Source organism: Myotis yumanensis, unplaced genomic scaffold (assembly GCF_028538775.1).
Source record: "Myotis yumanensis isolate MYYU_CA2020_CCGP unplaced genomic scaffold, mMyoYum1.0.hap1 SCAF_5, whole genome shotgun sequence".
Taxonomy (NCBI): domain Eukaryota; kingdom Metazoa; phylum Chordata; class Mammalia; order Chiroptera; family Vespertilionidae; genus Myotis; species Myotis yumanensis.
The window spans coordinates 21,024,412-21,037,535 of NW_027223756.1; the positions used below are offsets into that span (position 1 = coordinate 21,024,412).

Sequence of the window (13,124 nt, forward strand, 5' to 3'; positions counted from 1 at the left end):
AAGCCTGGGTTCTTTCCACGATACTTTTGGCACTGAATGAATGAGAGGTGATGTCCCCATTTACAGATGGGAAAACTGGAGCTCAGAAATCACACATATAAGAAAAGTGACGTCTAAGCCTCTACCAGAAAGACAGCAGCTGTCTGTATTGTTTCGGTGGTGGCAGGGGAGGCCGGGTCTCATTATGCCTAGAAAGTTCTGGAAAGCTCAGAGCCTGTTTCCTACAGGCACCCAAATGGAGCATAAAGCTCCCCATGCCTAAGGGGTGAATAAACCATGAGACTTTTGTTAGCGGCCCCAGTTTGGGCATGGCTGCTAGTGACAACCATGACAATTGACCTTGTTTTGATAGGAAATTGTATTTGGAGTCAAAACAGGCCTAGAGTCGGAATGCCCTCCATGGCTGCTTTTTGGAGGCAAAGGCTGCCAGCTAAGACACTGGCTCCGTCCTTTGTAGCTGAGGGAATTTCGTACCATTCTCACCTTTCTGGGCCTCAGTTTCTTCTTCTGTGAAATGGGAGTAATGATACCTACCTGTCATGGCTACTGTGAGGATAAATGAGACAATGTATATGAGGCCCTCAGGTCCCAGGACAGGGTCTGGCACATGATGAGGACTCAGGAAATGGTAGTTGGTGCTTCATTACTGTCACGATTGCTACTATTTCTGTGTCCCCTCCTGCCTTACAGTGCGGAAACAGGAAATTATAAAAGTGACAGAGCAGCTGATTGAAGCCATAAGCAATGGAGATTTTGAGTCCTACACGTGAGTCGGCTGGGCCCGTCCTGCATGTCCTGCCTGGATTGTTGTTCGGGGGGCTGATGGCTAACTTTGGGGTCCTCGTCTCTGACCCTCAGTCACTCACTCTGCATGTGCTGTGAATTAGAATGAACTCGAGTTTCTGTTTTGCGTTCAGACTTTATGCTTTTATTAAGCTTTCTGTCCAAAATGCTTCTCTATACCTTAGTCCTGCTCCTCCTGCTCCTCATTCTCGTTCCCCAGGACTCTTTTGCTTCCCTGAGGAAAGAGGGGGTGATCTCCACTGCAGCACGGGCCTCCTCAGGAAATGTGCTGGGAAGGAGGAGAGGGAGGCAGGTCCCTCCTTAGTCTTGCCTTGTGGGCCTGGGTCTTCACCCTGGACCTTCTCAGACCTCTGACCTCAGCTGGGCAGGAGTGGGCAGGAATCCACAGGGTGTGTACCTCCAGTGAGCAAGGGTGAGCAAAAGAACCTCGAAACGGAACCTACAACTCTCTAGGGAATAAGGCAGTGTGCAAAAATAACATGAAAGGAAACAGGTGGTAGAAGATGTTCCCTGCACACCGGGGCCAGCCCTCAGAGGGGCAGCTGTGTGCAAAGGCTGAGCTGGAGCGCCCCCTGGTGGTCACCGACACCCTTCCTGGTCTGGCCCAGAAGCCGGGCCCTGAGCCTGTCTTCAACTGCTGCAGGGAGAGCCAGGATTCCAGGCTGAGGCCTCAATCTCTTGGTGAGGATTGTTACGGTCTGGGCCCGGAGACCCCACATATGCTTTCAGTGGACAGAAACTGCCAACTAAGGCAGAATAACCCTTGCCTGTGGGGTTCAGTGAGGGGAGAACAACCTGGCTAGGTTTGCTCCTTGGGCAGCCCGTTCTTGGTTTCCACTGTGCCCAGGAGCTGAAGTAGGTTTCCCAAAGGCCTGGCAGTCGCTGTGGGAGGGTTTCCACAGCGATGGGTGGCAAAGCCTCAGAAATCTATTGGTTATCTCTGGAGGAACAGGACCTTGGAGGGTGCAGGTGTTAGACTGAGGCCACAGGTACATGTGTGTGCATGCACTTGTTCATGCATGCAGGTTTGCGATTGTGTCCACAGGGGTGTGTGCACTGGGTGTTGCACAAAAGCATGGAAATGCGCTATTAAATCGGTTTTGCAGCGGCCCTAGAAAGAGTTAAGTCAGCCACAGGAGAGCCAGAGAGTGGCGCCGGGAGGACACAGCCAGGAAAGGGGGGAAAGAGAGGTGGCGCCTGTGGACCCCAAGTCTCTCAGTGCCATTTCTGGGGACTCCCCCACTCTGTGATGTCACTGTCACTTTCTCTGGCATCTGTAGTGTACTCTAGGTTTTGACCCCGTGCCCTTTGATGCCCGTGAGGCCCTGAGTCTGGCCCTGTGTGCCCCTGGATAAGTCCCTCCATGTCATGAGCCTTGGTTTCTCTACATGTACAATGAGGCTGAAGCAGATGGTCTCCTTCAGAGGCAGGGATGCCCAGAGACCTCCTGGAGAGGGGCTTCCCCAATGGTGCTCAGTCTCCCCGATGTTTACAGCTCAGACTCCCATGTGGTCTGAGCACAGCCCCTGGCCCCTGGCTAATCCACCCGAAGAATCTGAGGTTCTGAGTGGAAAAGCCATTTGCCTGGGGTCACAGCGACAGAGCAGTCAGGGCAGCCAGGGACAGAGCGCCCTGCAGTTGCTAGGAAATGCTGGGCCTGACCCCCTCCTCCAGTTGTCTTCAGCACCGCCCCCCCCCCCCCCCCCCCAGCCCAGATTGGGACCTCTGCTTTTCCTGGGGTACTTTCTGTCCGTGGCTTCACTGTCATTGTCACAGGAGTCCACGTTGTGCCACAGAGACCTGGAGGTGGGAGAGACCATTACCCCCCCACCCCTCACCCCCCACCCCCCACCTCCCAGCTGTTAGGGTCTCTCAGAAAACTGAGAACAGGCAGGGAGCATTGCCCTGAAAATACACAGCGAGGGCCTCCCTGGCCACACCCCGGGCGCCCTCCTCCCAGGCATTGCTTTGTGGAATGCTGTTTTCCTCATCTCATAGTGAGGGCTGCTGTTCAACAAGGCACCTCTGTTTAAAGTAGCAAAATGCACCCTCTCCAGGGACAGACCTTCTTGGTGAGCGCAAGTCACTTTAATGTGAGTGGAAAGGTCCCCTTCCCAGGAACCCAGGACAAATTAGGAACTCCCCACCCTGTGGATCTGCTGCCTGGGCAGGATGGGGTGCAATTTGGAGAGTAGCCTCCAGGCTGGCCTGTGCAGGGCACAGCTCTGCACGCATTCATGGGGCTCTTGCTTGGAGAGGTTAAGCCGCCTGCTGGTAAAATGGCAGAACCAGGACCTGAACCAGGCCTCCAAGTTCTAAATGGCACCAGCCAGTCAGCGATGCTCCACACTACACAGTTCGCAAGCCCCTTCCCCATTCATCAGCCTCACTGATCTTGCGAGGCGGGTGCAATTACTCCAATTTGACAGGCTCACCCTCTGTGGGTCCAGGCCCCTGGATGAGAGGGTGGCTCTGGGAGGCCGCCCCAGCCCCTCTTTCCTCTGACTTCCTCCCCCCAGGAAGATGTGTGACCCCGGGATGACAGCCTTCGAACCCGAGGCCCTGGGGAACCTGGTCGAGGGCCTGGACTTCCATCGATTCTATTTTGAAAACCGTGAGCAATTCCTTCTGTCTGGGGTGCCTGTTGTCTGCTCTCGTTCCATGTCCTGCCGGATGGCACAGCAGGGTGACGGGCAGGGCCCCCGGGGCGGCTCAGGAGCCAGCGAAGAGGAAGATCCCGTGTGGACAGGGGTTGGTACCACCTTGGTTCCCTCTCCTAACCCTGGTCTGCCCGACTGCCAGCTGCCCCTCCTGTGGCTGAGGATGGGGATCTGGGATAAGCATGACAAGCCCTCCCAGCCCTCTCCTGCCCGCGACCCTTCCCATGAGGGCACACATCCAACGGATAGTCATCTTGACACCTGGGACCACCCCCGCTGCCCAACTGGTCACAAGCTGGCTTGTGGGTTGTTACGCAGGTGCCCCCTCTGGGTGGGGAAGAGGAAGGCCCCGAGCTCACACTGCTGTGCCCTGCCTGTTTGTCTGGGTCTCTGTTCGCATGTCTGTCCTCTCTGGGCCTCTCCCCTGCAGGAGAGACCCGGCAGCTTTGCAACCAGGGGCTGTCGGGGCTGAGGCTGGGCCTGACCCAGGGTGCTTCCTGCCTGTGTCCGTGTCTCACCTTGGCCAGGGGTCAGACAGGGATGAACCAAAGTGCATGCAGGTTAGGATCACGCAGCTCGGGGCTCGGAGGAAGGCCTTGGAGGTGACATGTCCAGGGTCTTCCAAAGGGAAGGCAGGTACCACTGAGGCTTCACCAGATGATTTCCGGGGCACGTGGGCACCGCTCCAAACCACATTGGTCCTCACAGTGAGAAAGTTGGTCCCATTCTAAATTCTCCTTCAGTACATCTGGCTCCATCAAGGGGAAAGGCTCAGTTGGGTGCTAGTCTGTCTTGAACGCCCCGTAACACTTTCTAATTTCCCTCTTCATCAAAGAGAGTGGCTCAGATCTCTTGCAGGCAGGAGTGCGGAGCTAGGATTACAGCACTTCATTTCATTTCCGCTGGACTTATTAAAATTGTGTTCTGTGATACTGGTTGTCACGAATGGCTGCGCTAGAAAGTTTTCTTTTAAAATATCCATTACTAAAGTGAACTGATTTAAGGAAATACTTTAATGAAGTATAGGTGGCAGTCGTAGGTTAAAATAAAGGAGGTATTTAAGTGGCTGAAGTAGGATCTAGTCCAGCTCTTCATCACACAGAAGGGGAAACTGAGGCTCACAGAGGGGAAGTGACGTGTCCAAAGGAACCCAAAAAGTCGGTGGCAGACCCCGGTCCTGACTCACTGCAGCGCCCTTCCCTTCCCTTCCCTTCCACGTGCTGCCCCTCTCCCCTGTGCACCAGCGGCCTTCAGCTCGACACTGCTGCCTGCACCCACTCCGACTGAGTCTTACAGGGTACAGGGGCTCAAGAGCACCCCAGAAAGCTGTGAAGAACAGCTGCATTTTCCGTGATCAGTCAAACTGATTCTTTAAGGCTAGCAATGGCAGTTTAATTTTCATGTGAAGAGAGGTGGCTGGACCACCCGCCCCCCCAATCGGTCCCCATCACCCTAGAGCTCCCTGGCTGGTCACCGAGGCCATCTCTCTACTGGTGTGTCCTCTGGGGATGCTAGTTCTCCAGTGTGTACTCCAGCCTTCACAGAGCAGAGACCAGGCTGAGCTGACTCTCAGGGCTTGGGGAGCCAAGGGAAAAGAACACAGAGAGAAGCTCGTGTAGCCCTTGGCCTGCGGCATCGCCCCAGCCCCCTAAACTCTAAGCTTGACCATCTGGTCACGTCACAGGACCCCTGAGAGCAAGACCCAGAGTATCTGCCTGCTTCTGGCTGAGTCCCACTCTACTCCCTGCCTTTTCCTGCTGGAGGCCCCGGCGGCTTCCTCCCATGCTATCCACCACGGCAGATATTAAAAGTCTCCAGCCTATTCAAGAGACACCACATCAGGGTGATTGCTGCTTCAGAAAGGCCCCTCAGGAACTCCGCCCTCATCACCAACATCAAGGCCCAGTGCCCTCAGCAATGCGAAGCCCTGTCTGCCCCCCTGGGATTGTTCTAGATTGCTCTAATTCAGTCCCACAGAGACACTGACTTCTTTTAGGTTCTACTGCTTTTCTTTCAAAACCTGGCCCAGCTTAGAACAAGTCAGGTTGCTTCTCTGGACCTCAGTTTCCAGATCTGCTAAATTGACGCATTAAACTAGACCACCTTGACTACCTTCAGCTCTGGATGCTGTCAAGGATGCTTATGGAGGCTTCCTTGCATTTGGAGGAGGGCCACTGGTGACCTCTGACCTCTGAAGTCACTCCCAAGCCTACAACACAAAAGCTGTACATTCTCTCTACGAGCCCAGAATTGTAAAACTACATTAGTCTACATACCTAAGACTCAGTGATTTTGAGTCCTTTATCCAAAGCCTGGGTAGCGTGTGATTATAATATTAAGGGTGGATACTATTGGAGGCTTTCTACAGTCACGGGGGAAAAGAAGACATTTTAGATTTTTCAGGAAATCAGTGGCTCACAAACCTGGCTGGGCATCAGAATCAGAGAGGGTGGGGAAGGGGACAGGGGCTTCTTAATATTACAGATTCTTGAACTGGCATCTCCAAGGGGGGACGTGTGCTTTCTGTGGGGTTTGGGCCTACCTTTGGGCTATACGAAGGGAAAGCTAAGGGTTATTCCCGAGACCCTGTCCAGTCCCTCCCTGGGTCATCATCATCTCTCTGTGCTTTTGTTTTCAATCTTGCTGGAAAAAATAAGAATTCCTAGAATCAAGTAATAATAATAATAATAATAATAATAGCAGCTAATATTTTCCATAGAGAAAGATGTTTCAGATCTTTCAAAAGATGCATTTGTCAGTCCTATGATTGTAAGAGCTATGCATTTCTCTCTAACTCTGGAAAGCTCCGTGACCTTACCGTATGAACCGCAAATACCATCCTTACAATCCCAAGAGTCTAAGGTTCTACAATCTTAATATTCCCCAAGTTTCCTTCATTCTACATGCTGAGAGCAGTGGTGTCCAATGAGGGGCCCACAAGCCATACCTGGACTGCACACATGTTTTATGTGGCCTGCATGACGTTTTAAACTTGAATTAGATGCCAATAATTAAAAATGAGACATTTCCACATAAAAATCCAGATTTTCTGATTCTCTTGAAAAGTCAGAAAGTGTGGCACCAGGGGTCCCAGTTACTCACATAGCAACCTCTAGGGGAGCTGTGTACAGGGCTCCCCCTGTGGATGGAATGTGGTCAGCTATTCACCAGTGTCCACCACTCGCTATTGTCTCCCTCACCCAGAGGCAAGTGGTCAGTTGTCATTTAGCATTTTGTACCTAGCTCAGCCCCTCACTTATGTACTTGCCTGGCCTCTGTAGGGATCTGGGTTCGAGACTCTGGTCTCAACTGATTTGATTCTATAATCATCTAAGTTCTCTTTTTCTGTGTCTGAGACACTATGATTCTAAAATTCCATTTCCCTGTGCTTGAAGACGTCAGGGTGTCTGAAATCCATCATCCCTAAGCGGGGATGTGACCTAGTCACCTAGGAGTTCTGCCTCGACATCCAGGTGGCTGAGCCCTGTCATGGAGATGAGGCAGGCAGAGGGGCTCTCCTGGGAATGTGCTGGGAGTTGGGGGAGTGAAGGACACGAGGCAGAAGTCCCTCAGTTGCATCTGCTCTGCTCACTCCCGTCCCCGCCTGCAGTGTGGTCCCGGAACAGCAAGCCTGTGCACACCACCATTTTGAACCCCCACATCCATCTGATGGGCGACGAGTCAGCCTGCATCGCCTACATCCGTATCACTCAGTACCTGGACGCCGGCGGCATCCCCCGCACGGCCCAGTCGGAGGAGACCCGCGTCTGGCACCGCCGGGATGGCAAATGGCAGATTGTCCACTTCCACAGATCTGGGGCGCCCTCTGTCCTGCCCCAGTAAGAGCCCCTCCTTCCTGCCTCGTCATTAGGACCATCTAAAGGGAGGCCATGGGATGGGGGCGGGTGGACCGCGGGAGGAGACCAGGCCTGCAGGTCCCAGGGGAAGAGCTGGGCGGGTCCCTTAGGTGGTAGCTACCTCCATCTGAGGAGGCAGGCCAGGGTGGGTGCCGGAGGAGAATGGGGCACCTCGGATGCACCTGCATGACCCACGGCATTGTTGTGTCTTACAGTTGAAGGGCCAGGCGGGGGCGCGGTACTGCAGATATCTGCTCGTCGTCCTCCGTCCGTCCGTCAGTGGAATGTTGCTGCTGGTTCTCCCACCTTGGATTTTGCTGGAATCCCCCCACTCACATCATCCCACCACCACCACCACCATCACTTTCATACCTGCATCAAGAAAACCTACCCACAAAGCCATCACGTCTTCAGAGCAAATGGCCACATCTCCCTGCCGCCTGTCAATCTCAGTCTCTGTCCCCAGCCAGGGCGGGGCTTCCTCAGGCCTCGGTGCCTTGGGTGCTGGCCCTGAGGACCCCCCCCCCCCGCCCCCCGCCCCGCCCGCCCCGGGCTGCCATTGGCCTGACTTGCCTTGGCTGCACAATGCCCAGCTGTGTGTTCACCCAGGGGCTGGGGAGTCAGGAGATCCCTGATCTCTCCTCTTCCAGGATTCCTCTGGGAAAGGCAGATGAACCCGCCACCCCGTGGGAGAGAGTGAGAGAGGAGCCGATGCCAGGAGCCTCTGGCCTCAGACGGCCTCCCTAACTTGTCTCCCGTCCCGTCCTGGCCTCCAGGCCCCACCTGACACTTCTCCCTCAGTGTGGGGAGCGCGTTCCTCTCAGGGTGCCCCCACTCTTCTCCTTCTTCCTTCTCTGATGTTTACCTCCATCGCTGACCACCCATTCCACCCTCCATCAGGCCCGGGGAATTCCAGCCCCATCATATCTGAGGGAGAAAACCTGATTGCTTCTTGGGGGCAAAAGAAAGCAACACCTAGGTTATCACTTCTACTTGGACCGCATGCCTTTTTATAGCCAAACTCCCATGTGTTTCGTAAATGGATCTCACGTTCACTGATATTTATGTAATAACTAGACCTCTCCATTATTGTAAGAGGGTTGGGTTGGGTTGGGTTGGGAAGGGAGGTGGGAAGAGGACAGAGGGGTAGCTTTTTTCCTGTTCGTTTATTTATTTATTTTTCAATGTCACCTCTGAGATGGACTTTGTCACCAGTGGTTCCCCAGCCTCAGCGAGGAGGACCTCACCGAAATTGTGGTCCCAAGGTTCTTTTCAGGACGGAATCAGATGTCAGTGCTGATAAGACACAGTGGATGGGGGCCGAGAGCCTGGGGGAGGTTTTCAGGATGGAAATAGCTGGACTTTTCTTCGCTTGCCTCCCAAACGGGAGTCCTCACGACCACGATTCCCAAGCTTTCATCCCAGCTCCTCTGTGTGCCACCCCCAGCGTCCTCACCCGTCTCTGGCAGAGGACCCTGAGCACGTGTCTTCATCACCCACCCCTCGGTGTCTGCTGGTCCACGCAGGGCACCGGAATGTCCGCTCTCCACGCCTCGTCCTGCAGCCGCGGGTTCGCATTGCGCCCTCCTTTTTTCTTTTCCTTGCTCTTGCCCTCTTCCCTGGGACTGACTCTGATGTGGAAGGCCTTGGCACACCCACTAGGATCTACTGTCTGCACTATTTTCTTTGCATGACTTTATATGCAGTAAGTATGTTGAAAAAAAAAACAGAAAAGAAGAAAATCACAGCAAAACCAATCTACACGTTTTGGACAAAAAAAAAAAAAAAATAGAGGTTGTATTCTCAGCGTCCGACTCGGAAATATGTTGCTGCCTCTCTGTGCTTCTGGCCTCTATGTGGCCGTGTTTTGCCAGCATGAGATATTGTCCCCTCTGGAGGATTTAGGGGAGGAAGAGCCGCATCCCCAAGGCTTGGAGGAGGCACTGATTCCCCCAAACCTCCCGGGAGTCCTGGGTGGTGGGTGGAGCAGGACTGATGGGGATATTTAATCCATACCTTTCTGCGTTTTCCCCGAGGGTGGGCTCTTCTCTCAGTTGCTGACGCCCTGGGGACAGGTGAGGCAGGCAGGCTGGGGCCACAGGCCAGTCAAGAGGCTGCCCAGGCCTCCTGGTCTCCAAACTGGTCGATCACTAGCCTCTATTCTTGGTAGAGACCCTGCTGCCGAGGCCCAGGGGTGGGCACTGGCTTGCCCCAGGCCCAGAGGGTTTCCCAGTAAGGCCCACTGATCCCAGCACCCCAGCAGCAGAGGCCTGCCTCCCTGTGAGCTGCCAGCTCCCACAGCCATGCCCAAGCCAGAGGTGTGGCCTTCCCCGGGGATGCTGCAGCCATCAAGGCCAAGTCTGGTCCCTTCCTCAGGCCTGGTTTCCCCATCAGTGATAGGGGTTAAGTACTCTTGCCCGGCCTGTGTTGCAGGGCTGATGGGAGAATCGAATGGGGTGGCACAATCGACGGGGTTAGGCACTGGCTGGACTCCCGTTCCGTTCTGAGCCTGGCCAGTCCCCTCCCCCGCCTGCCCGCTCATTCTCCTCGTTCATGCCTGTCAACTGCTTATCAGCGGTGGACTGCGGAGGGTGGGGCAAGAGCTGTGGTTTGGGGGTCATTGGGATTCCATTCCCAGCTCTGGCCAGACTTGCAGTGTGACCCCAGGCAAACCCTTTCCCCGCTCTGGTCCTCACTTTCCCACCAGAGGAAACTGAGCTGGAGGACGCCGAGGTCCTGCCTCCCATTTGCTGACACACTTCCTGCCCACCATGTCCCTCTCCAAGTACCAGGGAAGTGGAGGCAGGTCCCTACCGCAGGCTGAGATGGCCCCAGTGTGAAGGCCTCGCCTGCAGGTGGGCGGGCGGCCAGCCGGTGTGGACTGCAGGGCACCTGCGCTGGCACCCGTGTGATCCTGAGGCAGCAGGCAGGGGAGACGGACAGACCACGCAGCCCAGAGCCCATGCCCCTCCCTCCCCCAAACACAGTAAACTCTGTGCTCCTTCCAAACATCCTATAGATGCAAAAAATCCAGACCTAAGACAAGGCCTTGGTCCCAGCATGCAAACACGTTTACAGGAAAGCATTCTCCCGGGTTCGTGCCCACGTGGCGCTAACCCTGACCATGGCCTCCCGTCTCCCTTCACGGGAAGACCCTCTGGGGGGATGTGTTTGCCAGGCTCCCCATGCTGGTTTCTTTGTTACTATTTGTTTGGGGTTTTGTTTCAGTTCTTTCTTTTTTTTTCTTTTCTTTTCTGTTTTTAAAAATATGTGGCTGTGAACTTGAATGACCACTGCTCAAACTTTCTGCTATTGGGGGGGAGGGGGGGAAGGAGGGGCGTCTGTTTTATTCTTGGTGTTTTCAGTGCAATAAATAGCTACAAACTTCTGTGCAGGCTGTCTCCCTGTCTGAGTCAAGCACACGCCGCCGGGAGGTTGTTTCCTGTTCTGGATCTTCCTAGATGCAAAATGAAAACCCAGGCCTTCATTGTGATTGGACCAACTTGGTCACATTCTCAAGGCTGAGCCAATCACTGTGACATTATGCCTGGACCACCTGCCACAACCTTAGAGACAGGGATGGGGCTCTCAGGCACCTGGGGGCCCTTAACAAAAGCAAAGGGGATGCTCTAAGGAGCCAACAGCGAAGTCTCCCTCGGGGGCCTGGGGGGAGGCTCTTCTCTTCCAGGCCTGGGTTCCTTGGTTCCTTGTATAATGAGGAGGTTGTTCCAGAAGTCCCTTCCCACCCATTCTTTTCTCACAGACAAGCCCCAGGCCTCAGAGCCCCTGGAGACTGAATTGGACAAGGGCCTTTTTATCCACAAACTATCTGTGGACAGAGTGCATGGGGACAGGGGCCTTGGGGCTGGACAGAGGGAAGGCGTGAGAGGTTCCACTGGCTCATTTGAGGCCACATTTGAGGCCAGTTCGGTTCCTTGAGCCCAAGATGCCCAGACTGAGCCAGGGGGTAATGCAGAGGCTTTGGTGACCCACCATCCTGGTTTGCAGGCAGGGATTTTCAGTGCTAAGCCTGGGACAGTCTTGGGCAAACCAGATGGGTTGGTCGCTCTAAGCCATGTCCCCTAAGAGGTGTAGATTCCACAGGACCAGGGAATGCACCTTCTGGAGCCCACAGTCCCCTCTTGATCATGCTCCTGGTGTCCCGGGGTTCCAGAATGTTTGTACCAGCAACTTTCTGGGTCTATCCTCACTGCTGCTATGTGGGGTGGCCAGGGGGCATGTCATGGGCATGTGCCCCTAGCACACACGTGAGGACCTTCTCAGTGACAGCAGAGGCCAAGGCTGATTGCAGAGGGGCCTGGGGGCTTCCGCTGACACTCTTGCCCTGGAGCCTGCAAATCTTAGTGCCAGGCCGCCCAGCTCTGCCTTCAGAGGCTGGGGGTGCCATTGCAGACACTTGCCAGCAGGTGGAAGCACAGGAGCAGGTTACAGGATGTCCTGGGCCCCGTGGGGCTACTGTGCTCTGGGCGCTCCCAGTTGACCTTTAACTCTCCAACAGTGCCAGCTCCACTTAAAACTCTATTAATAGCTAATGGAGCATGACCTTTTATAGTTCACAGGCCTCTCACCACACCTCTTGTCCCAGCCACAACAGCCCTGTTCTGAAGATGAAGACAATGAGACTCAGAGGCAAAGGCTTCTCGAAAGACAGTCAGGGCTCCAGGGCTGGGTTCCGCTTCCTCCAGGATCTCCCTGCCCTGGCTCGTTTCCCGGTCTGGTCTCCGGGCAGCCAGCACATAGTGACTGGGGTTCTTAGGAACTCATTTGTCCCTTCCAGCTATTGCCTCATGTCTCAGTTGTCTACACCCCCGTCTCCACCTCCTCACTGCCCATGTGCCCCAAAACCCACCGAGGATGGCTGGTTACCCCGCGTCCTCCTGCTCAGCCCAACACCTCCTTGCCCTCAGGACACAGCTCTGGTATCTTCTTGGGGAAGTCTCCCCTTCTCTCCCAACACACACCGGGGTAGGTCCGTCTCTGGGCTTCCATGGCTCCTCTACCACCTCACACAGCCCTCTGATTTTTTTGTTTGTTTGTTTTTTATATCTTATTGATTTTTTACAGAGAGGAAGGGAGAGGGATTGAGAGCCAAAAACATCGATGAGAGAGAAACATCGATCAGCTGCCTCCTTGCACCTCCTACTGGAGATGTGCCCGCAACCAAGGTACATGCCCTTGACCGGAATCGACCCCGGGACCTTTCAGTCCGCAGGCCAACGCTCTATCCACCGAGCCAAACCAGTTAGGGTACAGCCCTCTAGTTTGAAGTCACCTTAGCAAGCATCTGCAAACCTATGCACTCCTTGAAGTCTCGACAGCATCTCATCCAGGCTCAGGCCACCTGCAGCAGGTGTTGTCACTCTTACACGGAGGAGACCCCTGGCAGATCTCTGCTGCTGGAACGAAGGAGAACTGGCTGCTGTGGGGGCTTGAGCTTTACACCCACCTCTGCAATAACATCTGCACACCCTCCCTCCTTTATGTGAGCTCTCACCCTCTACTGGGCACGACTGTTCTCTTCACCCCATGAATGAGGAGCCTGTGGTGCAGACGGTGAAGGAACCAGCCCAAGACAGCCCCACATGTGAGGGAGGGAAGTGAGATTCTGACTCTTGGCCACTCTAAGTTCCAGGCTGCAGCCAACTGGGCCCCTGTCCCAGAAATCCCTGACCCCACCCCAGTAAGCATGAGCCATGCAGAGCCCAGAACTCAGGGCAGGTAGGGACGGGGGCTGGACCTGGAGGTGCAAAGTGTGTGGAAGCCAGAAGCAGCAGGAAGCGCG

At 54.8% G+C, this 13,124-nt stretch overlaps 1 protein-coding gene across 3 annotated transcripts in view; it reads left to right on the forward strand.

Moving 5' to 3' along the window:
- CAMK2A (calcium/calmodulin dependent protein kinase II alpha) overlaps positions 1 to 10,715 on the forward strand; it is a 60,430-nt gene extending 49,715 nt beyond the window's left edge. For 2 of the 3 annotated variants that reach the window (XM_070414601.1, XM_070414602.1), the window contains 4 exons: positions 691 to 766; positions 3,324 to 3,418; positions 7,075 to 7,303; positions 7,537 to 10,715. In XM_070414601.1, coding sequence (XP_070270702.1) covers positions 691 to 766; positions 3,324 to 3,418; positions 7,075 to 7,303; positions 7,537 to 7,540 — 404 coding nt within the window. In that variant the 3' untranslated portion in view covers positions 7,541 to 10,715. Of the gene's footprint in view, positions 1 to 690; positions 767 to 3,323; positions 3,419 to 7,074; positions 7,308 to 7,536 lie in introns of those variants that run through there. The other variant, XM_070414603.1, reaches the window with a different exon arrangement.
- The last annotated feature ends 2,409 nt before the right edge of the window (positions 10,716 to 13,124 follow it).